This window comes from Poecile atricapillus, chromosome 9, assembly GCF_030490865.1.
Source record: "Poecile atricapillus isolate bPoeAtr1 chromosome 9, bPoeAtr1.hap1, whole genome shotgun sequence".
NCBI classification, from domain to species: Eukaryota; Metazoa; Chordata; class Aves; order Passeriformes; family Paridae; genus Poecile; species Poecile atricapillus.
In genome coordinates this window covers 3,797,944-3,825,934 of record NC_081257.1, presented here as the reverse complement: position 1 = coordinate 3,825,934, position 27,991 = coordinate 3,797,944, and the positions used below count along the sequence as shown (strand labels likewise).

General features: G+C 47.9%; 1 protein-coding gene and 1 long non-coding RNA gene across 2 annotated transcripts; both read right to left on the bottom strand.

Annotated features, from left to right (window-relative positions):
* Positions 1-1,462: 1,462 nt before the first annotated feature.
* On the bottom strand, positions 1,463-9,182 carry LOC131582237 (uncharacterized). The gene is made up of 2 exons (XM_058845195.1): positions 9,059-9,182; positions 1,463-3,505 (listed from the first exon to the last, which is right to left on the bottom strand). The coding sequence occupies exon 2, from the start codon at positions 3,392-3,394 to the stop codon at positions 1,463-1,465; it is 1,932 nt and encodes a 643-aa protein (XP_058701178.1). The 5' UTR covers positions 3,395-3,505; positions 9,059-9,182.
* Positions 9,183-16,858: 7,676 nt separating this feature from the next.
* LOC131582056 (uncharacterized) lies at positions 16,859-17,861 on the bottom strand. The gene is made up of 4 exons (XR_009278263.1): positions 17,763-17,861; positions 17,160-17,231; positions 17,000-17,071; positions 16,859-16,913 (listed from the first exon to the last, which is right to left on the bottom strand). It is a non-coding gene; the product is annotated as an uncharacterized LOC131582056 (long non-coding RNA).
* Positions 17,862-27,991: the final 10,130 nt, after the last annotated feature.

The window sequence follows — 27,991 nt, the reverse complement described above, 5'->3', positions numbered from 1 at the left end:
AAGGGCAATCTCGTTCCCGCTCTTCCTCCTGCCCACCTTGCTTTGCCTCTGCCTGCTGCTCCTGGGGCTGCTCTTGGCCAGGCAGCCTCCGTGGGAGCCAGCATTGGCTGCAGCCCGAGCAGGCTCCCCAGGACAAGGCCCAGCAGTTAGGAGGGCAATGAAAGGCCTGGGCAGCAGCAGAACTCTCAGCGGAATTCTGTGGACTACCATTGACTACAAACAAGTGCACAGCAGCATGACTATGCGTCAGGCTACCAGTGCTGTGTGCAGAGTTTTAAGACAACTCTGGAGAAAAATCAACAAATCACCTGCTGATCTTGTCCAGTTTCCGTATCCCAAAATAAGAGCGTATAAGCAAAAGTTGAACAGTGAAGACTGTCGCAACGGAGTCTTTCAGGCAGGATCTGCGCCCGTCTCGTGGGCGGACAATTCTTGATAGGCGCACTGGATCCTTAACATTGACTCCTGTTTCTGTGATAACATCTGTGGGAGCAATGGGCAGCGTTGAGCCCAAGCTGTGCTCCACTGCTGAGCTGGCAGCACGCTGCACACGGCCAGGACGTTCTCTGTTTGCCCCTGAGCTGGGGCCTGCAGGCACCTTGCCATCCCTTGGCACAGGCTGTGCCACCCAACAGAGCCCAGAAGGCCGGGAGCAGAGCCCGGGGACAGCGCAGCTGCTTGGGCAGTGGCTTCTTCCTGGGACACGGGCCAAAGCCATCCCTGAGCAGCCACAGCCACCACTGACCCTCCCTTCCTCGTGACAGCTCCCCCAGCCCAAGGGGACAGAGCCAGGCCCTGTCAGGACACACTGGAGCCCTGGCCTCCTCCTCTGCCCTTTCCCCGCCATGGACACCCGATGCAGCCGCTCCCAGGGTGTTTTGGGACGTGTCTCGTATGGAGGGGCCCCAGCAGGACTACTCAGCCTGGCTGAGCCTGGCACAGCAGTATACCTTCTGTAGCACTGTCTGGTTTCTCCTCCCTTTGTGTAGAGGCATCTGGCGTGAAGCTGTTGCCCGATCCGAAGAAAACACAAACAACCGAAGTCGTTTATGCGGTGCTTTATTGAGGGCCCGGGAGCCTGTGGACTAGCGTCCAAAGACAGATCCCCATTCCACAGAAAAAGCACAGGGTTTTTATATGTGTTCTACATGATTTCTTCATCATCACAATTTCTTAATTTCTCTCAATACTTGGTACGATTATCTCTTTGACCTTTAGGTTTTGCCAAGAGGTGCATTCTTTAGATTATCTCCTAGCTACACTGCTTACAGTGCAATATCTGCTATACAGTTCATCTGCAGGTTACATGCGGCCTACCAAGCCTTAGCATAACTACTACTAATGTCAACTAATGCTAACTATTACCATTTGCTACTACCTTAATAATACAGTTTATTGAATCAAATGGCAACAATTCCCCCCTTTTGAGCATTCTTCAATCTTCTGCAAGAATGCTCAACTCTTAGTCATCGTTGGTTCTTTCAAATGCTGGATTATCTTGCCCAACAACATCTTCATACCTCGGAGGAGGTCGGCGTATTTCATTGAGGCGTATCTCATTGGTTCTTGCCAAGGCTTTTATCACTCTTCTGGTGCGTCTTGTTTCCTTTTCGATGACTCCTAGAACACACTTACAGGCTAACCAAATGATTAATAACAAAACTGCAAACAACAGAATGTACTGGACTATTGACCAAACCCATCCAGAAACTTGAAGTCCTAAGGACTCAAATATATCTCCGATCCAATTATGTTGTGCTTCTTTTTCAATTTCTTTTGTTTCGGATTCAATCGTTTCCAATTGAGAAATATCTTTTTCTACTTCAATGGTCACGTTTGGAATATGGATGCAGCAATGGTCAATTTTCGTTTTTAGGTACTGGCACACACCATGCTCTTTTAACAATAGCATATCCAGTGCCATCCTGTTCTGTAAAGTCATTCGGGATGTGGCTTGTAATTGCAGATTCATGTCTTTAAATCCTTTCTTTGTGGCTGCTGCTAATCTCTCAGTTTGCCCTAGCAGTTTGTATAGCATTTCTCTGTTCCTGTAAGAGGCTACAGGTGCAAATAGTGATTCTAAAGCCCATCCAAATTTAACTCCACCATCCGGCTCGTGCCATTCATTTTCTAATTCAGTGAATGCATCTACTTCTCTTTTCTTCCGGTTGGGTTTTAATTTTGATTGTTTCCACAGGGGGCAGAGAGTGGGGATTCCTAGAGTGATTTGTGTTACCGGCCCATCTATAGGAATATGTGTAGTCCATTGTCCATGTCCCATTACCCAGACTAAATTTCCTGGGCTTTTGATAGTAGTAATTCTACAACTTACAGCTCGTCTGATTCCACTGTTTCCGGATGCTTCTCCTGTAATTGTATGATTAAATGTTCTGCATTCACATCCCCACTTAAGTAGTACTCTAAGAGAAGCCAGGCTAATTTGGCTTTCAGGGGTATCACATGTAATGACTTTAGTACAATTCCAATTTCCCTTAGCTGCTATAATTTCTCTTGTAGAGGTCCCTGTTCTATAGACTTCTTCCGGGGTTTGATTTTTACTTCCTGTCCATTGTATACACCAGTCTACTGCTCCAATATAGCTATAATGTTCTAATAAACTCGGACCCCATACGGTTTTCCAATCATCCCACAATGTAGTTTGGCTCGTAATATTTTGGCAATCTTGTAACTCATCATAACTACACCACCCTACACCATTAAACCCTCTTATACGGGTAAATTGGCTGTTGGGCAGTTTCATACAATCTTCTTCAGGTCGGACAACTACCTTTTGGACAGTCTTTTGACATACTGTAGATGTGTTGTCTGCCGTCTCAGGTAGTAATGGAATGGGAATTATTCCCCACGGAATTGGTTCTCCTGCCGCTTGTGGGAGGGGCAAGCATGCTGTAATTCGGGACACATTTTGGACTTTTCCAAAATCTCTAATCAATCCTACTACTAAATTCTCTTGTTCATGACTTTGATGTACAGCTACTTCTGTATCTCTCAGTTCTCTATGCTTCTTTTGTGCATCCTTACCCCAAACTGTGACAATATTTGCTTCTGGATAATCAGCACCTTCCTTCCAGGTTGCTTGCACATTCTGGACTTCAGTTTTCTGGTCATAGGTCAGGTTCCCATCCATCCTTTCCACCTGTTTGGTAACTGCAACTACAATAGAACCGTTAACAAGAATTGGTTTCGTCATTACCAGTAATAATATAATCAAAAAGGCTACTTTCCGCGAAAGATCATCCGTGTTGGAGAGACTAGCTGAGTCTCCCATTGTACAGGGACTTTCTTGACTCGGGTGTAATGGATCCATGAGTCGATTCCTTCGACCTTTACTGCAGTGTAAGTTGTCAGGATCACTTGACGAGGCCCGTCCCATGTCTCTTTCAAGGGGTGGGTGGACCAATTCTTCACGTACACTTGGTCTCCTGGTTGAATGTCATGCACCGGATTCTCCAGTGGCATAGGTCGATTCCACTGCAAGGTTCCCCTTAAAGCATTAAGAGTTTTGTTTAGTGACATGATGTAACCAAATATTGTCTGATCACCCTGCACGTGCAAATCTCCTTTCAACACATTAGCATGGTATGGTTTTCCATATAGAATTTCATATGGACTGACTCCCACTCGCTCCCTGGGTTTGATTCTGATTCTGAGCAATGCCAATGGCAGTGCCTGTGGCCACTGTATCTTTGCCTCTTGGCAAATTTTCTTAATTTGTCCCTTAATTGTTTGATTTATCCGCTCTACCTGACCACTCGATTGAGGTCGCCAAGGGGTGTGTAAGTCCCAAGATATGTCTAACATCCTGGCCACCTCTTGTACTATTCCTGCTGTAAAGTGTGGGCCTCTATCTGATGACAATCCTAACGGTACTCCAAATCTTGGAATGATTTCCTTCAACAGTGTTTTGACCACTTCCTTTGCCTGATTGGTGCGACAAGAAAAGGCCTCAGGCCATCCTGAAAAAGTGCACACACACACTAAAAGATACTTAAAGTTCTGTGCTTTCGGTAATTCTGAAAAATCTACTTGCCAATAATCTCCTGGTTCTGGTCCCACTTGTAGTTTCCCCATCTGGATCTGTTTCCTAACTATTGGGTTATTCTTCAAACAAGCTGGACACGTGGCATTCACCCGTTTTGCCAATGTTAACATCTGGTTAGAAATTACTTCTCTTTTTAGAAATTTTACTAATGCCTCTGCTCCCCAATGGCATTTATTATGTTCAGTCTCTAAGATGGCTTTCATAATCCGGGTGGGAACTACAACTTGTCCCAAGGCTGTTACATACCATCCAGTTGCATTCTTTTGCGCTTTCAGCAGTGATGCTAGTTTTTCGTCATATGGGGAATACTTCGGTTCTTGAATCAAATGTGGAGTTACAGGACTCACCTTAGTGGGTATCAGGGCCATTTGGGTCCACACTTCTCTGGCCACTTCTCGTGCTGTGACATCAGCCAATTTGTTTCCTCAATATATTTTTCCTTCTTCCTTCTGGTGACCTCTCACATGCATTATTGCAACCTTTTCAGGTTGGTGTACTGCATCTAGTAAGGCTAGGATTTCAGTTCTATATTTGATAGTAGCTCCTTGAGAGTTCAATAACCCTCATTCTTTCCACAAGGCGCCATGAATGTGCACAACCCCAAAAGCATATTTAGAATCAGTCCATATATTCACTTTCTTTCCGGAACTTAACATTAGGGCTCTAGTGAGTCCAATGATCTCAGCTCGCTGAGCTGACGTTCCAGGAACCAAGGCTTTTGCTTCCACTACAGTGGTGACTGTTACCACTGCATATCCCGCATACCTGGTACCATTTTCTACAAACCTGGACCCGTCGGTAAACAGTTCCCAATCCGGATCTTCCATTGGAACCTCTTTCAAGTCCATTCGACTGGCATACACTTGTTCAATCACCTCCATGCAGTCATGTGCTAATTCTCCTTCTTCCTGCTCACTGCGAAGAAATTCTGCTGGGTTAACATGATTAGTCATTTTTAGATCTACATCATCCTGTTCTCTCAGAATTGCTTGGTATTGCAGCATTCTGCTGGATGAAAGCCAGTGACCCCCCTTTTGTTCCAAGACTGCCAGTACCATGTGAGGCACAAATACCTCTATTTTCCTTCCCAAAGTCAATTTCCTGGCTTCCTGGATGAGGATCACTGTGGCCGTAACTGCCCGCAAGCATGACGGCCAACCAGCACTTACTGTATCTAGTTGCTTCGAAAAATACGCTACCGGGCGTTTCCATGAACCAAGTCTCTGAACTAGCACTCCCAGTGCCAATTTCTGTCTCTCATTCACATACAACTGAAAGTCCTTGTTTAAATCTGGAAGGCCTAATGCCGGAGCTTCCTTTAATGCTTGTTTCAAGTCTTCAAAGGCCCTTTTCCTCTGTCGATTCCAGCTCAACTGCGGTTCTTTCAGAGCTTCATATAATGGTTTAGCTAGAAGTCCAAAATTCAGAATCCACAGCCTGCACCACCCTACCATTCCCAGAAAGGACCTCAGTTCTTGATGGTTCCTGGGAAGGGGAATAGCACAAATAGCTTCCACTCGATTGACTCCCAACCGTCTCTGGCCTTGGGTGATTTCACATCCCAAATATATTACACTTTCTTTTATTAGCTGTGCTTTTTATTTTGACACTCGGTAGCCAGCTTGGCCCAGCATTTTCAACAGAGCAATAGTCAATTTCAGACACATTTCCTTTTCTGCTATTGCTAAAAAGATATCATCCACGTACTGGAGAATAACATAAGAGGAAGGTAACTCTCTTACCTCAGCAGTTTTCTACTCTTCCAATTCCTTTGCCAGTTGATTTCCAAATATTGTAGGGCTGTTTTTGAATCCTTGCGGCAATCGAGACCAGGTGAGCTGTCTCTTTCTTCCAGTATCAGGACTCTCCCATTCAAATGCAAAATATTTCCTACTTTCCAATGCCAGAGGGATGCAGAAGAAAGCATCTTTCAAATCAATAACAGAGAACCATTTAAATCTTTCTGACACAGATGTTAATAGAGTATACGGATTGGCAACCACTGGGTGAATGTCTTTGACAATATTATTAATTGCCCTTAAATCCTGCACTAGCCGATACTTACCATTGGGTATTCTGACTGGAAAAATAGGAGTGTTAAAGTCTGATTCACATTCCTGCAAAATTCCTTGTGCTAAAAACCGAGTTATCAAGGGAGCGACACCCTGTTTAGCTTCTAACTTGATTGGGTATTGTTTTATTCTCACTGGCTGAGCTCCTTCTTTTAGTTCTACTACCACTGGCTGAGCAGCTTTTGATTTTCCTGGGTTCCCCGACTCCCATACCCAAGGTACTACAGCTTGATCTACTTCAATAGGAATAGGAGAGGGATCAATTTCTTTTATTACAAACAATTTAGCAATTTCTTCTCCCGGAACCTCTAATTTCACCCTCCCATTTTCGAATATGATTCTGACATTTAATGATGACAACAAATCTCTGCCAAGCAATGGCTTGGGGCAATTAGGCATATACAAAAACTGATGATCTAATTCTTTTCCTCCAAATCTCAAATTCAATGGTTGTAAAAAGGGTCTTTCTTCTAATTGTCCCGTTGCCCCCACTACCTGTATGGTAGTATCGCTGATAGGTCCTAACCTTTTGTTTAAAACTGAATGCGTTGCCCCCGTATCCACGATAAACTCTTGTTCTTTCCCATCAATATCAATCCTGACCTTCAAGTCCTGTTCTAGTCAGTTTTGATTCTGATAATTCCCCAATACAAATGCTTGGGCGCCACCTTCTGGATTCACAGGGTAACCTGTTGGTCCATTCACTGGCATTCCTCCCAGTCCAGCTTTCACTGGGCACTCATTCTTCCAGTGTCCTATCTGATGACAGAACGCGCATTGATTGGGAGCAATCCCTCCCTGCTGGGGACCAGGAGGGGCCATCCCCTGTCCTCCAAATTTAACATTCTGGAATCCTGCCCTGCCACGTCCAAAGCCACGACCGCGCCCAAAACCACCTCTGCCTTCCCCCCTTTCACTGGCTTGCTGCATTATAGCTAGTATATTTGCCTGCTGTTTCTTGGCCGTTTCCTTTTCTCTGTTATTATAAACTTTCCAAGCCACTTCTAGCATTTTATCCAAGTCCCGAATATCTTGTCCTTCTAACTTCTGCAGTTTTCTGCGGATATCTTCCTGTGTCTGACCCAAAAAGATTAAAGCAAGCTGCAATTTTCCTGCTTCACTGTCGGTCTCCAAATCAGTGAAGCGTCTAGCAGTTTCCTTAAGTCTCTCTAAAAACGCCGAAGGAGATTCATTCTTATCCTGCCTAACTGATTACAATTTTGACCAGTTTAGTGTCTTAGGCATCCCAGTCCTGATTCCTTCTACTAACAACTCCTGGTACACCCTGATAGATTCTATTCCTCCGACTCTGTTTGGATCCCACCCCGGATCATCGCTTGGAACTAAGTCATTTACTGTTTCTACTGTACAACGCAGCCTAATCATCTCTCGAGCACGCTCTTTCATTGCCCGTAACACCATCTTTTTTGGTGGAATCCATCAAAGTATCTAGCAAAACCTGCATGTCATTCCAATCTGGATTCTGGGTTTTAATTATCATTTTGACCACCCGGGCCACCCTCTCCGGATTCTCACGGTAACAGCCTGCTGACTGCTTCCAAATCACCAGATCTCCTGGGGAGAAAGGCACTTTCACAAGCACTTTCTCTCCTTGGGGTCCCATAGCTTCCCTTAAAGGGGCAATAAGCTGGGATTCCCCGTAATTTTTATGTCCCTGTCTAGTTCGTGCCGCGAGCGGAGTATTTCGCCGATTCTGGGGAGAAACAGGGGAAGGGGTTTTAGGTCGGATAACAACTTTCTTAGCATTCCCTGGTACTACCGTTAAGTTTGCCACCTCCTCCTCCTCATCCTCATCCTCATCCTCAGTGCTGGTTTCTGGTAACGGTGGATACAAAGAGGAATGGGGTGAGACAGAGGGAAGAGGTGAGACAGCAGGAGGGGTTGAGACAGCAGGAGGGGGTGAAGCAGGAAGCGCACCGGGTGACACCATAAAAGACAAATCCTCTTCTGGTCGAGAGGTTAAGGCTAAGCACTGAACACATTTAGATCTTTCTTTACAACCCCCGCACTTAGATTCTTTCATCTCCAACACCATTATTCCACACTCAGTCTGCCATTCCTTTTTACGGCGCAGTAAATGAAACAAGTCTAAATACTGTATTTCATCCCATTTTTCACATTCCTCCAGATAGTGCATTAACGAATTTATGGTGTCATAGTCCACAGTACCATTCTCTGGCCATGACGACCCTTCTCGCTTATATTCGGGCCACCAATGATTACAATAATCAATCATTTTATCCTTACTCATCTCCTGGAAAAACCCTTCACTTTTCCACCTCTTCATTAAACATCCTAGCGGGGTATTTTCTGGGATACCTTTATCAGACTGAACCATAGACTTAAGTGCCTTGAATGGCATTTTGAACCTTACTCACAGCCGTACAAAAACTCGGTAACCAATAGCAACAACCAATATGCAGCAATATACGAAACAATAAAAACCACAATCAATATTGACAGTCCAACAAAATCAATCATACCACACACTCACACAACAATCACTTCAATACTGAGGTAGTTTCACTTTTAGCAGCAACAACTTACGAACACCTAAACAATAATTCAACAAACGATCGTATCAACCAATAAGCAGCAATATACAAAACCACAATCAATATTTACAGTTTGACAAATTTAAGCAAACCACATACAGCAAACCACATACAGCAAACAAAAGGGACTAAATACCAGATAAATACCAGACCAATCCAACTTGCCGCTTCTCGACGCCACGAGGGGCAAGTGCCAGACCTGCGCAGCTTTCGCCGCATCTGACAGCCGGCGCCTAGGCTTCCCAGACCAACCAGACGTCTTAGCCCAACCCTGCGAGGATCGCCGCCTCGTCTTATGAGCAGGCACCCAAACCAAAACCAGAAAAATAAAGCACCTTCGGGCTTACCTTTTGCAGTCGTCCGCCAGGTGCGGGGGTCGGGCACGAACCGATGACTCCCCGAGAATCACTCGGTGTCGGCGTGGAGTGGATCAGAACGCGAACCGCCCCAGTCACCTTCGGAGTCCTGCCGCCGTCGCCAGAAAACTGTTGCCCGATCCGAAGAAAACACAAACAACCGAAGTCGTTTATGCGGTGCTTTATTGAGGGCCCGGGAGCCTGTGGACTAGCGTCCAAGGACAGAGCCCCATTCCACAGAAAAAGCACAGGGTTTTTATATGTTTTCTACATGATTTCTTCATCATCACAATTTCTTAATTTCTCTCACTACTTGGTATCTCTTGATTATCTCTTTGACCTTTAGGTTTTGCCAAGAGGTGCATTCTTTAGATTATCTCCTAGCTACACTGCTTACATTGCAATATCTGCTATACAGTTCATCTGCAGGTTACATGCGGCCTACCAAGCCTTAGCATAACTACTACTACTGTCAACTAATGCTAACTATTACCATTTGCTACTACCTTAATAATACAGTTTATTGAATCAAATGGCAACAAAGCCATTGCATTCTGCATTAAGTTCTGCCTTCTGCAAAGACTTTTGGTCCATCTCTGGAGAAAGAAAAGAGGCACAGCTGAATCAGATGGAACTACTGCCCATCAGGGAGGTGGCTTCTTCAGGAAGTAATATTTGTCAAAGACATATCCATGTCTTGGTCATGTTTGCTTGATCAGGAAAAGTCCAAGGCTCTTTGTGCTGACACAAGACTCTCCCTCCTCCTGAAGCTGCCCCTCTTGATTTACCCTGAGACTGAAAAATTGCAGGGGATCTCAGAGTGTGCATGGCCAAGGTGCAGCTTGAGCTCCCTTTCAGCTGATGCCAAATGCCTTCCTGCAGAGGCTGGGAAGAAGCTGCAGCCAGGCCAGGCTGGGGAAACAGCCCTGCAGGCTGTGAAAGCAGCAGCAGGGCAGCCAGGCTGACATGGATCCCTTCCTGCTGTGATGGGCACAGCGTGTCCAGATGTGCAGAGAAAGGCCCCAGCTGCTGAGGGAATTGCACCCACCACGGCGTGTCTCCAGATCACTCAACATCTTGTCCAGAAGTCGGGATGCCTCCAGGGATTTCTCGTCTTCTATGTTTTGGTTCGTCCATGTAGGAGGACCTGAATGGAAAGCAGTTCCATTTCTCCTTCAGTCTGGAGGAGCATGGAGTGCATCAGGGTGACTGCTACCGTCCAAGGCATTCCGTCATCTCTGCCTTCCCCTCAGGAGCAGGGGCAGGAGGACCACGTGCCTGGAGTGGCCCCACACTGGGATGGAAGGAGCCACATGCATGGACAGTCAGGGCAGAAAGGAAACCCTGGAGCTGCCAGCAGCTCTGACCTGAACACCAGGCAGGGCCAGGGCTTGACAGCAGCAGCAGAAGCAGCTCAGGTTCCCTGGGGCTGGCAAAGGAGCCATGCAAGGCACGGCCCTAGGGCACAGCTCCAGGCCTGGCCCCTTCCCTCTGCTCTTCTCCATGGCTGCACAGAGCACACTGAAGGAGACACTGGCATTGCACATGGGAAGAAGATTGACAGCTAAAAGCTCCTTCCTCCCAAGCACAGCCATGCTGTGGGATCACTCAGGGCTCCAAAAGGGAGCATTGAAAGGTTTCCACAATCCATCAATCTTCAGACTCTTAAGGGAAATGGCACATGAGTGAGCTCTTGCCACATTGGCACAGATTATTCTGTGCAGAAAGAGACACTGAAAACTTGCCTCCAGTATCTGGCAAAGTCTTCAAACCACCACTGACCAGCATTTCCATGTGCTCCATGTCACGATCCCAATCTAGAAGGAATCACAGATCAGAACCATTCCATGGTGTGCCGAGATCGACTTCTGCCTTTGGGAACTGGGCACTGCAAGGGGTTTGGGTAATGCTGTGGGAGCGAGATGTCAATGGACATGGCCAAAGCTGCAGAGGGACCTGGGGAGCTCTGGGCTGGCTCCTGGTCACTCTCAACCCCCTTTCCATGCTCTGTGCAACATCCTTGAAGGGCAGGCACTGCCAAGCAGCAGAGATGGCAGCTCAAGCCTCAGCAGGGCTCAGGCCCAAAGGCACAGCAATTACCTCCTGGGACTGTGCCTGGCATGGCCTCCCTTCCTGCAGCAGAGGCTGCCCATGAGCCACTGTTTCCACTGGGAAATACCGCCTTCAGCACAGATTTTTGTTTCATCACTGGTGAAAGAAATATTTACATCTGGATCAGATGAAACCATCCTGCAGATGGGAGGCGGCATCTTCAGGAGGGAATGCTTGTCAAAGTCATAGATAAAGATCAGAAAATCATATCAACTTTTGGGATTGGTGAGGACCCTCCTTTCTCAAAACAGCCACCATTTCAGTCTACCCTGAGACTGGGAAATTGCAGGGGATCTCAGGGTATGAATAGCTGTGGTACAGTTTGGGTTCCCTGTCAGCTGATGCCAAATGCCTTCCTGCAGAGGCTGGGGAGGCTGGGAAACAGCCCTGCAGGCCATGAAAGCAGCAGTGGTGCAGCGAGGCTGCCAGGGATCAGTGTCTATTTTGTATCCAGATGTGCAGAGAAAGCCCCCGGCTGCTGAGTCTGAAGAGAAGGCTGAGGGACATGTGTAAGAGCTGACGGAGAGACGGGGACTTCAGACGGCTTTTCTTTATAATGCTTTTTATTCCATAGATTAGGTTGCAGCAGGGGGGCGTGGGTCAGCCTACAGCTGCTGGCTATAGGCAGGCCATGTGTCCTCTGCAAGCCCCCTCGGTTCTGGTTACAATGCATTATATCTCTTTCTTTTCCTGTGCATATTATTGCATAACAACCAATCAGCATCACACACAATACCTTTACATTTACATATATCCCATCAAAACTGCTAGAATTACCATACTGTGTTAGTGACAAACTAATCATCTGAGTTAGCACTTACATGTTAAACTTTGACACCTGTTTTGCAGTGGAAAAATCTCTTTTGCTTTGGTAAAAATCATTTTTCTGTCTGCCTATGCTTTTTCACTTGGTAGCAAACGTGCTTTGTTTGAAAATCATTTAACCTATTGGACTTTTAGCCATAAAACGTCCTTCTAACTGACTAAACTTTTGCTCTAAACCTTCCAACTTGACTAAACCTTTGTTCTTTCAGCTGTTTCAGTAACACCTATCCCTAAAACCATTTTTTTATATATCAAAGCTTGCTTTCATTTCTAGAGAACCTTCTGCTAAGCATTCACATCCATTAAACTTTTCTGTTAAATTCTCATCCTTCCCAACAGACATGGGCCCATCTTGTCCTCCCTGCAGCATTTTCTTCAGCATTTTCTGCATGACTTTGGATGGCTCATGGGGTTTCTTATGTCCTGTGACTTTGTTCTTTCCTGTTGGAGGATCTTAGAGAAAAACAGATCCATTTCCCAGGACGGATCCCACAAAACCAGTGCTCAGCCTGTGGGATCAGCAGGGACACACTACTTGCCCCTGCAACGGGAGGTGTGTGCAGCATGTGTGCAGCAACCCACCCAAGAGCTGGGAAAATCCTCCCTGCAGACACAGCTGTAACTCAACAGCCACAGAAGCTTCTCTCATCTCTGCTAGCTGCATGATTTTTGGGCTATGAGCTGGCAGCTTTTCCAGGGGAAAGGCCTTGACCTATCCACACCATCTCTAAGAGGCTCAGTCCAAAATGTGCGTTGGAAAGCTGCATCACATTCTCCAAGAGACTTGGCTGCAAAGAAAGGCCAGAAGCAGCTCCTGTGGCTCTGTAGGAGATTCTCAGGCTTCCTGGAGCTGGCAAAGGAGCCATGCAAGGCACAGGCCTGGGGCACAGCCCTGGGCCTGGCCCCTTCCCTCTCTGCTCTTCTCTGTGGCTGCACAGAGCACATGGAAGGAGACACTGGCATTGCACATGGGAAGAAGATTGACAGCTAAATGCTCCTTCCTCCCACCCACAGCAATGCTGTGGGATCACTCAGGACTCCAAAAGAGAGCATTGAAAGGTTTCCACAATCCATCAATCTTCAGACTCTTAAGGGAAATGGCACATGAGTGAGCTCTTGCCACATTGACTCTGATTATTCTGCAATGAAAGGGACATTGAGAACTTACCTCCAGCATCTGGCAAGGTCTTCAAACCACCATTTACCAGCACTTCTAGATAATCCATGTCATGATCCCAGTCTAGAAGGGATCACAGATCAGAACCATTTCCATGGTGCCCTCAGTGGAGCCTTGTCCACTTCTATCCAGCAGGAAAAGGGATGCATTATATCAGGCAAAAGTTGTCAGGCAAAGTAGGCCGGTGCCACCATGCTCCCTTTGTTAGCCAAGCCTAAGCACCCCCAGTGTTTCTGGTTCCTTAACTAATTTCTCCCTGCCTCCTCTCTAGCACAAGCTAGACAAGAGCATGACACAGTCCAGTTTGACAAGTAAGGCTTGTGAAAGACTGAATGATTCCACTAAATTAAAAACCCAGTGTGCTTGAAAGCTGACCTTCTGTTCACTCAGGCCTCCTCACCTCTGTAGATGAGGTGACTTTATGCTGTTGCTTTGTGGCTTTTAAGTGGTCTTTGATAGAGATGAGGAAGCGTTAAACTCATTCCAATGAGCTGCCCAAAGCAGTGACTTTAGTCTCTCTTTGGCTGGGAAGTAGCACCCCGGCCTGGTTGAACACAGGCAGCAGCACGAGCAGGGCTCCTCCAGCAGCAGGGACACGCCACGATCCAGGAGAGGACCGTGGCACCAGAGGGGACCGTGGCACCAGCCATGCCCAAGGTCTGAACAGGGTGGCAAAGTCAGGTGGTGCTACCAGGCTGCATGAACAGCCCAGGCAAGGCGTGGTGAGAAGGCAGCTCTGGGGGCTGTCCAAGGAGTCCTGTCAAGAACAAATGATTCTAATATTCTCTCTGGGATAAAAAAGGAGCAATCTCTTGAGTGAACGGTGCTAATAATTATTTGCTGACATATGGTGAGGTTTCTCTACAAATGGACTTTGATGGGAAATTTCTGACCACATTTGGTTTTGCTGTTGAAGTCGAGCACCTGACTAGCTTTGGTGAGGAATAGAGAATTGTTTGTAGCTCAGTATTTTCTCTGTAAATGTAAGGAGAAGCCTTACATTTTAGCACAGGAGGAAGGTAAGGCAAAGCTTTAAAAGCTTTCCCCTCCGGAAGGGACACACATGCAGAGGAGTCTGTGAGGAGAAGTCCCCTCAGCCACTACCAGGCTGTGTTTGGCTCCTCTGCAGGCTCAGGATTCTGGGAGCTACACGAGCCTCAGCTGCCACTGTATTTTCCTGTGAATGTTTCTTCCTGGGCAGTACACAGGGAGAATATTTTGTGCCAGATTCTCCTCTGGGCTTTGAGGTGAATCTCAGTAATTCTGTTGATTTGCATGTCCAGATGAACTTTTTGTAGATAGGAAGGAAAAGGGAAATGGAAAATGAGTTGCTCCAAATTTGAGTGGCCCAATCACTCTAAAAATGAAATATAAATTGAAATTTTTTTTAATTTTTTTTTTTTATGGCCTAGTAGGTGGGGAAAACATGCAAAGCTATAAAGCTCTTTGAAGAGATTCAGCCAGCACCCAGCAGCATAAAAATCAAAAGAGCAAAGGATAAGGTGGGCATGGGAAGAATATTCAGCCCTTCCTATTGAAGGGAAAACAGTAAGAAAACTGCCTCTGTATGGGTTGTTACCCATAGGCAACAAGTGTTATTTGTAGCCAAGAGCAAGCTGTTGGTGGCCCAAGGCCTACCGTGGCTGGCCCACTTTCAGTCCTAGCTGGACCAGGGCGGCCGGCTCGGGAGGGGAGGAGGTGGGGGGATCTCGGGGGAAATAGGGATCACAGCCGGGTTGGGGGACTGTGGGGGAGGCAGGGAGTGCTGGTGCTCTTCTTTGCAAGGCAACTCCTGCTTCTGAGACCCTGTATGGGCACAGTAAAACCAGAAAGTCTCTAAGCTTCCGGTGGACGAGGGAGAGTGGCACATTCTTCGCCAGGCTGCTGGAGCGGAAGATCTGTTCCTGTGGAGAGAAGAGGTGGCTGAGGCCCCCAGCTGCCGCTGGCACCCAGGGCCCCTCCTGCACAGCAGGGCCCAGAGCGGCCAAGGCTCCCCAGCACGGCTGCAGCTGCTGGCACAGCTTGGCCCAGCTGGAGAGCTGCCCCTCAAGAGCCCGGCGAGCAGGGCATGGCTCTGGGCAGGGTCCCTGGCCTGGAGCAGGTCCCAGAGCGCTTCTTCCTTTCAAGGGCAATCTCGTTCCCGCTCTTCCTCCTGCCCACCTTGCTTTGCCTCTGCCTGCTGCTCCTGGGGCTGCTCTTGGCCAGGCAGCCTCCATGGGAGCCAGCATTGGCTGCAGCACAAGCGGGCTCCCCAGGACAAGGCCCAGCAGTTAGGAGGGCAATGAAAGGCCTGGGCAGCAGCAGAACTCTCAGCGGAATTCTGTGGACTACCATTGACTACAAGCAAGTGCACAGCAGCATGACTATGCGTCAGGCTACCAGTGCTGTGTGCAGAGTTTGAAGACAACTCCGGAGAAAAATCAACAAATTACCTCCTGATCTTGTCCAGTTTCTGTATCCCAAAATAACAGCATATAAGTACAAGCTGGACAGTGAGGACTGTCATTACTGTGTCTCTCACACAGGATTTGCGCACGTCCCGCGGGCCAACAATTCTTGATAGGCGCACTGGATTCTTAATATCAACTCCTGTTTCTGTGATAACATCTGTGGGGGCAATGGGCAGCGTTGAGCCCAAGCTGTGCTCCACTGCTGAGCTGGCAGCACGCTGCATACGGCCAGGACGTTCTCTGTTTGCCCCTGAGCTGGAGCCTGCAGGCACCTTGCCATCCCTTGGCACAGGCTGTGCCACCCAACAGAGCCCAGAAGGCCGGGAGCAGAGCCCAGGGACAGCGCAGCTGCTTGGGCAGTGGCTTCTTCCTGGGACACAGGCCAAAGCCATCCCTGAGCAGCCACAGCCACCACTGACCCTCCCTTTCCCGTGACAGCTCCCCCAGCCCAAGGGGACAGAGCCAGGCCCTGTCAGGACACACTGGAGCCCTGGCCTCCTCCTCTGCCCTTTCCCCGCCATGGACACCCGATGCAGCCGCTCCCAGGGTGTTTTGGGACGTGTCTCGTATGGAGGGGCCCCAGCAGGATTGCTCAGCCTGGCTGAGCCTGGCACAGCAATATACCTTCTGTGGCACTGACTGGTATCTCCTCCCTTTGTGTAGAGGCACCTGGCATGAAGCCCTTCCATTCTCCAGGAAGTTCTGCTTCCTGCAAAGGCTTTTGGTCCATCTCTGGAGAAAGGAAGAGGCACAGCTGAATCAGATGGAACTACTGCCCATCAGGGAGGTGGCTTCTTCAGGAAGTAATACTTGTCCAAGACATATCCATGTCTTGGTCATGTTTGCTTGATCAGGAAAAGTCCAAGGCTCTTTGGGCTGACACAAGATTCTCCCTCCTCCTGAAGCTGCCCCTCTTGATTTACCCTGAGACTGAAAAATTGCAGGGGATCTCAGGGTGTGCACGGCCAAGGTGCAGTTTGGGCTCCCTGTCCACTGATGCCAAATGCCTTCCTGCAGAGGCTGGGGAGAAGCTGCAGCCAGGCCAGGCTGGGGAAACAGCCCTGCAGGCTGTGAAAGCAGCAGCAGGGCAGCCAGGCTGACATGGATCCCTTCTTTCTGTGCCAGGCACAGCGTGTCCAGATGTGCAGAGAAAGGCCCCAGCTGCTGAGAGGAATGCACCTACCACGGTGTCTGTCCAGATCACTCAGCATCTCATCCATGTTTTTCGATGTCTCCAGGGACTTGATATCTTCTGTAGGTTTGTTCCTCCCTCTAGGAGGACCTTAACAGAAAGTATTTCCATTTCAGATGAACGTGTCCCACAAACCAGGGCTCAGCCTGTAGGGTCAGCAGGGACACACTACTCACCCCTGCGATGGGAGCCGAGCTTGCGTTCAGGCGTCAGGAAAGGAACTGGGAAAGTCCTCTCTGCAGACACACCTGTAACTCAACAGCCACAGAAGCATCTGTCACCTGTTTCTTGGCAGGTTGTCAATGATTATGCTCTGAGCAGAAGCTGAGAACTTACCTGCAGAACCTCCTAATGGTTCCAAACCATCTTCCATCCCAGCTGCTGGAGAAGCTGTCTCAGCACCCTCATCTAGAAGGGAGCACAGATCAGAACCATTCCAGTGTGTGCCAAGATCAACTTCTGCCTTTGGGATCTGGGCACTGCAAGGGGTTTGGGTAATGCTGTGGGAGCCAGATGTCAATGGACATGGCTCTTGCCACATTGACACTGATTATTCCATGCAGAGAGAGACACTGAAAACTTGCCTCCAGTATCTGGCAAAGTCTTCAAACCACCACTGACCAGCATTTTCATGTACTCCATGTCTCGATCCCAATCTAGAAGGAATCACAGATCAGAACCATTTCTATGGTGTGCTGGTATCCACTTCAGACTTAGGGAACAGGTCACTGCAAGGGTTTCGGTAAGGCCATGGGAGCCCCATGTCAATGGACATGGCCAGTACTGCAGAGGGGCCTGGGGAAGTCTGGGCTGGCTCCTGGTCACTCTCAACCCCTTTTCCATGCTCTGTGCAACATCCCTGAAGGGCAGGCACTGCCAAGCAGCAGAGATGGCAGCTCAAGCCTCAGCAGGGCTCAGGCCCAGGGACACAGCAATTACCTCCTGGGACTGTGCCTGGCATGGCCTCCCTTCCTGCAGCAGAGGCTGCCCATGAGCCACTGCTTCCTCTGGGAAACACTGCCTTCAGCACAGCCTTTTGGTTCATCTCTGGAAAAAGAAAGTTTTACAAACGGATCAGATGGAACCGTCTCAGAGATAGGAGGTGGCATCTTCAGGAGGGAATGCTTGTCAAAGTCATGGATAAGGATCATGAAATCATATCAACTTTTGGGATTGGTCAGGACCCATCCTTCTCGAAACAGCTGTCATTTCTGGTCAACCCTGAGAGTGGGAAATTGCAGGGGTTCTCAGGGTGTGCATGGCCCGTGGTGCACTTTGGGCTCCCTGTCAGCTGATGCCAAATGCCTTCCTGCAAAGGCTGGGGAGAAGCTGCAGCCAGGCCAGGCTGGGAGACAGCCCTGCAGGCCATGAAAGCAGCAGCAAGGCAGTGAGGCTGCCATGGATCCCTTCCTGCTGTGCCAGGCACGGCGTGTCCAGATGTGCAGAGAAAGCCCCCGGCTGCTGAGTCTCAGGAGGAGGCTGAGGGACATGGACCCACCTTGTCCTCCTTGCATTTCCTTCAGCATTTGCTGCGTGGTATTAGATGGTTCACGGGGTTTCTTGTGTCCAGTAGGTTTGTTCCTTCCTGTTGGAGGACCTTAGAGGAAAATTTCCCAGGAATGGATTCCACAAAATCATTGCTCAGGCTCTGGGGTCAGCAGGGACACACTACTCACCCCTGCGATGGGAGCGGGGCTTGGGTGCAGCATCCAGAAAAGGAGCTGGGAAAATTCCTCCTGCAGACACACCTGTAACTCAGCAGCCACAGAAGCTTCTGTCATCTCTGATATCAGGATGACTTTTGGGCTCTGAGCTGGCAGCATTCCCAGGGGGAAAGGCCTTGACCTACCCTCACCATCTCCCAGAGGCTCAGTCTTGGACATGAGTTGGGAAGCCAGATCACCTTCACCAAGAGGCTTGGCTGCAAGGAAAGGTAGGACAGAACAGCTCCCATGACTCTGTCGGAGATCGTCAGGCTCCCTGGAGCTGGCAAAGGAGCCATGCAAAGCACAGCCCCGGGGCACAGCTCCGGGCCTGGCCCCTTCCCTCTCTGCTCTTCTCCGTGGCTGCACAGAGCACATGGACGCACTGGCATTGCACATGGGAAGAAGACTCATAAGACAGCTAAATGCTCCTTCCTCCCACCCACAGCCATGCTGTGGGATCACTCAGGGCTCCCAAAGGGAGCATAGAATGGCTTCCAGAATCCATCAACCTTCAAACTCTTACGGGAAATGGCACATGGCTGCACTTTTACACATTGACACTGATTATTCTGTGCTGAAGGGGACATTGAGAACTTGCCTCCAGCATCTGGAAAGGTCTCCCAACCACCATTTACCAGCTTTTTTATATACTCCTTGTCACGGTCCCAATCTAGAAGGAAGCAGAGATCAGAACCATTCCATGGTGTGCTGGGATCCCCTTCTGCCTTAGGGAACTGGGCACTGCAAGTGGGTTGGGTAAGGCCATGGGAGCCACGTGTCAATGGACATGGCCAAAGCTGGAGAGGGGCCCAGGGAACTCTGGCTGGCTCCGATCTCTCTCCCCCCTCTTTGCAGGCCCTGTGCAACATCACTGGTCAGGCCTCAACAGGACCAGCCCGGGGCCTCTGGGGACTCTCTCCCTCCCACAGAGGAAACCTTCCATAAAGCCCTGCGGAAAACCATCCCAAACACTGCTGAGGGAGAAGGGAGCACCGTCCCGGGAAAGGGGAGCCAGGCCGCCTGCTCACCTGCTCGCCATGCTCGCTGTGGAGCAGCCTGGGCAGCCCTGTCAGGCAGGGCCGCTGCCAGGAGGAGCAGGAGGAAGAAGCGCAGAGCAAGGGCCATGATGCCTTGCCCTCTGCCAGTCCTGCAGCTCTTGCTGCCACCACTGTCCTGACACCGCTGTTCAAATGTCAGCACCACTGCTGCTGCCGCTGCTGCCGTCGCCGCTGCTGCTGCAACAGTCGTAGTCAAGGACTGACTGCTCCGTCCTTGTGGTGTTGTGCAAGAACAGGGCTCTGGGACCTCTGTGACCTCAGAGCCTGTTGTGACCTCAGCCTGCTGTGACCCCAGTGCCTGCTGTGACTTCATGGCCACTGTGGAATTGTGTGGGGAGTAGGATCTGCCTCCTTCAGGAGGCAGCTCATCCTGCTCAGCAGCTCTGTCCAAGGGCTATGACAGGGTTCCAGCCCATCTGATCTCACAGGCTGGGGATGAAGGGATGGAGAGCAGCCCTGCTGAGAAGGACTTGTGGCTGCTGCTAGATGAGAGGCTGGGCATGAGCCAGCCATGTGCCTTCACAGAAGGGTGCCCAGCAGCTTGAAGGACGAGATTCCATCACCCTTCTGCTCTGCTGCGAGCCCTCCTGGAGTACTGCATCCACCTCTGGGCACCCAGCACAGGAAGGACATGGTCATGTTGGAGCTAATCCAGAGGAGGGACAAAATGCTCTGAGGGCTGGAGCCCCTCTGCTTTGGAGACAGGCTGGGATAGCTGGGGGTGTTCAGCCTGGAAGAGAGAAGGCTCCACAGAGACCTGACTGCTACCTTTCAGAACCTTAAGAAAGCTTGTAAAAAAGACGGGACAGATTTTTTAGTAGGGCCTGTTGTGACAAGACTGAGGAGGAATGTTTTTAATCTAAATGATGGTAGATTCAGCCTAGGCATAAGAAAGCCATTTTTTACACTGTGGGTTTTAAAAGCCTGGCACAGGTTGCTCAGAGAGGTGGGCATCCATCCCTGCTTACATTCAAGGTCATGCACTCAGCAACCTGATCTAAAGGTGTCCCTGCTCACTGCAGGGCATTGGACTAGATGGCCTTTAAATGTCCCTTGCAAGCCAAGCCGTTCTGTGTTCCTGTGCAAAGCAGTGCTGGAATAACGCTGGGGTGATGATGCTGGCACCTGTGTTTTGGTAGTTGTGCCATTTAGCTATTGGCCAAGAGAGGATTGATGGGCTGGCCAGTGAAGTCTGCAAAGAGCAGTGTGCTCAAGGAGAAACAGGAGAGGAACATGGCTTCCAGTTCAGAGAAATGCCAGCATTTTGCTGCCCATTCCTTGTTAAGCAATAAAGGAATGTCCTGAAGATGCCTTCAAACTGGGTGCACTATTGGCTCTATCAGTACTTGTGTTCTGTCAAACAGCTAAGCTGTTACAGCTTCTTGCCCCATTTATCACTGGATAAAATCCAAATACTGCATTGCTCCATGTCTACTTTCTTCCAAGTAACGGCAGATTTTGTTCGTTCTGGAGTGGGACATAATCATCTATTGACAAGCAAATTCTTTTTGCCATTCACACTGAAACATGTACTTTGAAGAATGTGAGATACTAGAAAAGCTAAGGCGTTAATTAAAATTAATTTTTGTTAAATCTAATAAAAAAACCTAATCCTTGTTAAATTTAATAGGAAGGCGCTACTGGATTTAGGAGCTAATCATTAGCCAATAACTAATTGTCTGTCAATCTTATGTTTGTTCAGCTGGGCTTTTAATGGGAAACGTGAAATCTTGTAAGGAACTTCAAGGACGTAAGACAATTGCAAATCAGAAACCACTTGGAAACATGAAACTAGGAGCATGGCCAGGGGTTCATTTGCCACTTTGTATTGAAGAGGTAGAAAGGTCAGAATGAGGAAGAGCCATATCCCTTCCTCCCTTGTATGACCACTCTCCATAACGAGACCACTGACTCATTTCAAGGAAGAAACTGCGCATGCCTAAAATTGATTTTTCTTAATTAGCATAGGAATCAGGGAGTGGGTGGTAACTGGGTTGTGAATATGTATTTGTATTCAATATCTTGGTAAATAAAAAGTTTGTAATTGCCTGTATTTGGGGCCGTGTGAATTAAGGGGTGACCCTGCACATCAGCCCAGCGCTGCCAATAAACATACATTTTTTAACCCTAATCAGTTAAAGAGTCTTGGTTCGTTATAGTTGGATACTGATACAAGATCATATCCATATTTTGGTAAATCATTTTGGCGACTGCGACAGGACTCTGCTCTCTAGAGCCGAGGGGCCAGCAGGGGTCTGGGACCCCCTTGGGCCCACCCAGATATTTCTGGGAGAAGGGGGCTCCTGTGTCCTCACTGACACTCTGGAGAAAGACTAGGAACTGCCAGGACTATGGACAGTAAATGTATGTTTAAAATTGAAACAGGTACCTCTGAAGTGGTGTAAGGCATATGCAAGGTTAAAAGGCTGTTGGTAAATAGTAAAGAGACCTCTTTACGTGCAACAAATGCCTCTGTGGCTTTGCTTTGATATTTCCACAGAAAAATTGGTTTTAAGAGTTTGAGCTCTTAAGTTAAGGGCAAGAAGTGCACCATAAGCTGCCAGTGGTTTGTGTTTTAAGTAGTGCCAGGAGCGGCACTGGGGGTTAACAGTTAGTTTTTTGAAGTGAAACGGTGGTGACAACAGGATTGATGGTTTGTTGTGTTTTGGGCCAGTGGTGGTCCCTGTTTTGTTTAATTTGTGATTAAAAAACGGCTTGATAAGTCACAGTTTGTGGTAATGATTATAGGTTTGGGGACAGGAAAGGTCCTGGTGAGAGCTATAAAGGTTGATTTTGGGTTGTGTTTTTAGCTGAGAGGGGCTTGGCAGAGTGATTTATGTTATTAGTGAGAGAGGCTCAGCAGAGGTGATCTATAGCAACTGGTGGGCTGTTGGGCTGGTAGTTTTGAAGAGGGAGAGGCTTGGAACCAGGAGAGGCTCGAGTGACAGAGCCAGCATTGTGTGTGTGTGTGAGCCCTGAAAGGTGAGCAAAAGTGTGTGTTTGAGACATGCTATCGGCACGGGGCGAGTGGGGAGTCCCTGTCTACGGTTCCACTCCGGATGACCGCGAGCGGCTAGAAAAGGATGAAGCGGTTGGGTTGTATGTTTGATTGCATGAGACCCCATTAATAAAAACTCCCCTTTTCCTTGTGGTTTGCGTTGTGATAAACGTTTTTGAGGAGACACCACCATTTATTGACAAGAGTTATAACTGTAGACTGTATGCCTAGAGATCAGGAGGGGCGTTGGAGAGCTAGAGAAAAGGAATTTTTTTGTCTAAAGAAAGGTTGTGGTTGTAGCTCTTTGGATTGTGTTTCACTGTGTAGCTTGTCAAGAATCTTGGCTTCGATGAGTATTTAGGTGGAGGATCCCCAAGCAGGGACTCTGTTGTTTTTGTAGCACAAAAGAGAATAAAGCCATCCAGATAGCAATAAAAATCTTGCTAGTAACTGGTAGAGTGACCCGTGGCAGCAGTGAGATATTTGAGTTATTAGAGAACGGAGTTTCAGGGACCCTAAAGAAACCAATTGAAATTCTTAGGGTTGAGTGTGCCCAAGATAATTGGGTACCTGAATATTACAAAGTGAAACTCTGAAGTTGGGATAAAGAAACGTTAGGAGAACAAGAATTTCTGGGATGGGAGCAAATGAGAGTAAAGGAATTCCTAAGCGTAGTCCTTTAGGATGTATTTTAGCACATTGGAAAGAACTAGTGGGATATGGTTGTACAGAAGCCAAGAGGGAGCTTGTTAAGTTCTGTATGCAATGGTGGCCATATATAGGCTGGATGGGGGTGTGAGGTGGCCAGTAAATGGTACGCTGGACTATGAAACTTGATTGCAGTTAATGCTTTTCCTCTGGCGTGAGCAGAAGTGGCTGGAAGTGACTTATGCTGATATGTTTTTCAGCCTTTGTGGCCAGCCCGAGTGGCAGAGGGACTGTGGGATTAGACCACTGTCTGATCCCTTGGTATTAGCCCTGGAGAAAGATAACAAAGCTAAAGAGGGAAAGTCTAAACTGAGTTGTAGAACATGCTCAATAAATCAAAGATGTACTCAGCCTGATAAAGCATACCAAACAGAGCTTTTGGAACGGGAAACAGCAAGCTTGTTAAGACCACCTCTTAGAAGATTAGAGAGAGGGGGGGTGGAAGAGGAAGCAGGCTCAGAACCACCATTGCTTAGCAGTGACAGTGAGGATGAAGAGCCTGGACCTTCCTCATCAAATACCAAAACTACTAGGTCTCCCCCACCAAGCCCCGTAGCTTCCAGGACCTGAAAGCAGGTTAAAGAGGTTATACAAGCACCTCTGAGAGAAGCAATGACCCCTGAGGGAACGACAAGATTAGTCAAGATTCCCTTTTCTACAATGGATTTGGAGGTTTGGGAAAAGACTGCTGAGAGTTATCAGAGTGATCCAGTAGGCATTGCTAAGAAACTGAGGTTTATGGTTAAGCAGCATTCACCAGATTGGGGAGATTTACAGCTATTGCTCAATGCCCTGACAGAGACAGAAAAACTATTGGTATTAAAGGTAGCTAAAGACCTAGCTGAAGATGATTGTAGGACAATGTTGTAATGCAGTTAGGAAAAATGGTATGACCCAAAGAATGTACCCCCGAAAATACAGAATTTTAAGTTTCTTTCCCTTATCTCTTTCTCCCCAGTTCCCCTTACTGGTTGTGTGAATGTAAACCACCCTCTTCCCCCTGCCTTGAAAAAGGGGTGCTTATCGGTACCTCTTCCTCTTTCCCTCCTGCTCTTCTCCGTGGGACCCCAAGAAATAAAGCTGCACTTGCATCTCAGCTAAGGGAAAGAGCCTTGTTTTTAGGTTCTTCTTTTCTAAGCTAAAACTATCTCCTCTGTCTCCCTGGCTGCTGCTGGGCAGATAGTGGTGACAGAGAGGCAGGGGACATAGAAATTAGAGCAGATGATGTCTGTGATAATGGGGCTCTGCATGTTTACCTGTAATCTATCCACTGTGTGTAAGTTCTGTTTTCCTTGTTAAGTCACATCATCTGGCAAGGCTGTTTTTCTGTCCAAAGAAAAAACACTGCAGTGGAAAAGGAGGACAGATTGGAAAATATTAAAAGTGAGAGCTAAAAATAATATGTTGTTTGGTCGGTTTGCTGTTTCCTTGTGGATTTTTTGTCTGTCTTTGAAAGCACCTCCTTGGATGTTGATGCAGGCAAGAAGTCCTTTGTAAAGGGCTGTCTTTGCAAAAAACCTGCCACTTCTGTGATGCAAGACAGAAACAGCTTCCCTTGGGCTGCAGCTGTAAGGCTTGAAAATGTGTTCCAGAAACTCGAGATATGACAGAGTCTGATTAACACAATTTAATGTCATCAAGTGCAAGATATAAGTTAACCAATAAAATAATCCAAGTATTTCTATGGCAAGCAGCAGGAAAGGGCTGTGCATTGGAATGACAGGAAACAGCCCCAGAGTGCATGATGGACAAGTTTCCCAGCCAAAGCAGACCAGAAGCACTGGGAGCACAAAGGGACACACCCAGGAGGCCCAGCAGCTCCTTGCTGAGGGCCCATTTCAGGTAAGGACTGGCACTCAGAATATGAAATCAATTAAAAATAAAAGGGTGGGGGCAGGCAGCAGTGAGGTGGCCTCAAAGTTTCAGCTCTGCACTCTGCTTTTGTCACCAATATTCTCCTAGTTCCTGCGCTTGTTTTCCTAGAGAATTTTTAGCCAACAGAGCTTCCAGTCCCTTTGATCAAATCAGTCTTAAGAGCAGTTTGAGGCTGTGTCAGTCATTTAGATGTGAGCACTGACAGGGCTCCAGGCAACAAAAGAACATTAACTGCAGGCCACCCATACAGCGTTTCATATTAATGAGCACAAAGCCTTTGTTTTTGCAAACAGAGGGATGTTGGGGGCACTTTTGCACCATCATGTCGAGGTACAAGGCTCTGGATCTACACGGCACTGTGGTAAGGAGAGGAATACAGGTGGGGACAATCCAGGCTGTTAGCGGTGCCCCCACCCCTTCATTAGGGACATCACAATTGCTTTTTGAGCTCCTAAAGCAGCTGGTGAACAGCTGTTCTTCTTTTCTCACCCCCTGCACACTGACAGGCAAGTTGAACAGAAAATCTGACCCTCCCTCTATAATCTCTGAGCACCAAAGCAAAGAACGAACCTCAAAAGCAAACTAACATAAAAAATAAGCTTTTGCCCAGGCTGATTTTTTAAAGAGCTTTCTAAGATTGACTAAGCCAGTGCTAACACCATTAATCCCAACAAATATTTTTACTTCCAAAAGTATTGTGCTGAATGAAGTGTCACACATTGTGTGCCTTGCACAAAGCATGGGACGGCTGCTGCCATGCACCGGTGGGTGCAGGGTCAGACCCTTTACCTTCAGAACCAGCCCTGCCTTCCTGAGGGACAGAAATTCATCTGTCAGGATCCCTTGGAGCTTCTGGAGATGCTCTTGGCTCACCTGTGGCTAATTGGGCTTCTGTGGAGAACTTTGAGCTTGGTTCCAGCACATGGGGTCTGCAGAATCTAAGCAGCATCTTTGTGGGGCTGAGAGGAATGACGCATTTGCCTTTACAAACAAGCCGTGGGTCTGCTGGTAGATAAAACTAGCATTGAGATATAAAAGAAACAGTGGGAAGATTCCACTGATTGATTAATAGAAAAAAGATATTTGCCTTTAGAAACAAACTGTAAGTTTGCTGATGAATAAAACTGGATATTGAATGAGGAAAGAAACAATGGCAAAAAACCATAAATACTATAAGAATTAAAAATTAAGAGGGAACATTAGAGGGGAATCTTAGGTATCAGGCACTCTGGGAAGTCTGTACCTCTCAAGTACCTCAGCCAATGGGGAAAGAGAGAGGGATGTGTCACCAGGAAATTAGGATATAAAGGAGGCTGCATCCTCCAAAAATTGGAGAGACCCCTGGGGAATGCCCCATGGCCTCTGTATTCGAATAAAGTAAAAGGACTCCTCTGTCTCCATTTTGGACATAAACCTCTGGTGTTTGTGGATTATTTTCCTGACAAAATAGCAGCTCTGTCTGGGATATTTCCACCATCCAGGGCGGCGGGCAGTGAGCGCAGCTGAAGGCGCCTCATCCAGTTTTGGTGGTCAGCTGCCCTTGGTGGTGGCCAGCACCGGGCGATCGATTGGGCTCCCGAGACCGTCCAGGAGACAGACGAGAGGTGGACCAGGGGGGTCCATGAAGAGACCACAGGGAAGGACCACTGAAAATCTCACTGGTGAGTAAAATGGGATCTTTGGGGAGCAAACCTGAGAGTGCACCCATGGAGGGTAGCACAGGTAAATCTGAGAGGGCACCCATGGAGGGTTGCAAAGGTAAAGCTGGGAAGGGCCCCCAGCAAAAGGAATGACAGTCCCATAATAGCCTCCAAAAATCCCTTGGGGAGAATGCTGAGCTCTTGGGACAGATTATGCATTCACCCGGAGGTAACTGGGGAGATAATGGTAAAATATTCTTATTTTGTGTGGCCAGAATTTAAATTGCCAAAGAGGCTTATATGGCCACCTTATAAGACAAATGGAATTTGTTTGTGTCGAATTTTGTGGAACTAGGTAGAGGAGAATTGGAAAAGATAGATTGAAAGGGAATGTAGATTGATACGGTTTTGACAAGCAGCAGGAGAAATCTATGTGTTAAGAAAAAGAGGAGGAAGAGGAAAACAGTGAAGATTAGGATGTTTTTCAGCACCTTCCCCTGTCTTGTAACCCAGTGTTGCCAGCTGCAGGTCCCCTGTATCCTCAACTTCCAGAGCAAAGGGATCAGGGAAATGCTGTTCCTATGGTCCCACCTGCAAATAATAATGGTGTAGTGAGAGGGGAGCAGCATATCATATCATATCATCCCCTAGAACTAGAAGAGGAGCTCAGTTTAGGACATTAGAAGCCCCCCAGACCCAAAGACAGGGGTACACCAGATGCCACTCGGCCAAGTTCCTTTGGGAGGTCAGGGGGGAGGGTTTGGCTTTGTAATTGTAGCACTTAGCACCCAGGATATAAGAGGATTGAAAAAAGAATTACACTCATATTAAGATGATCCCATTGGGGTGGGGGAAAGATAGAGGAAGATTTGGGAAACATGGATTATACAGAGAAAGACTGAGATTTTCTTCTGGGGGTTTTGTTTGGGTCATCAGAGAACTGAACAATTTTGCAGAAAGCTCGGCAGCTGTGGGAAGATGGACATCCACAAGCAGTGGAGGGGGGCTGCACCTAATGCACCTACAGTGGATGATGCCAACCCCCAGGCAGAGCCCCAGTGGGACTGTGATAGATTGGCATTTAAGAAAACAAAGAGAAACACCTAAAGAAGTTAAAACTGCTGGAGGCTGACGGGAGTTTTTCTCCTAGCCAATAACTGGCCTTTTCTGAGAATTGACAGAA

What these genes read in the sequence shown, in the direction of transcription:
- LOC131582237 (XM_058845195.1), bottom strand. Translation starts at nt 3,394, where the DNA reads ATGGGACGGGCCTCGTCAAGTGATCCTGACAACTTACACTGCAGTAAA.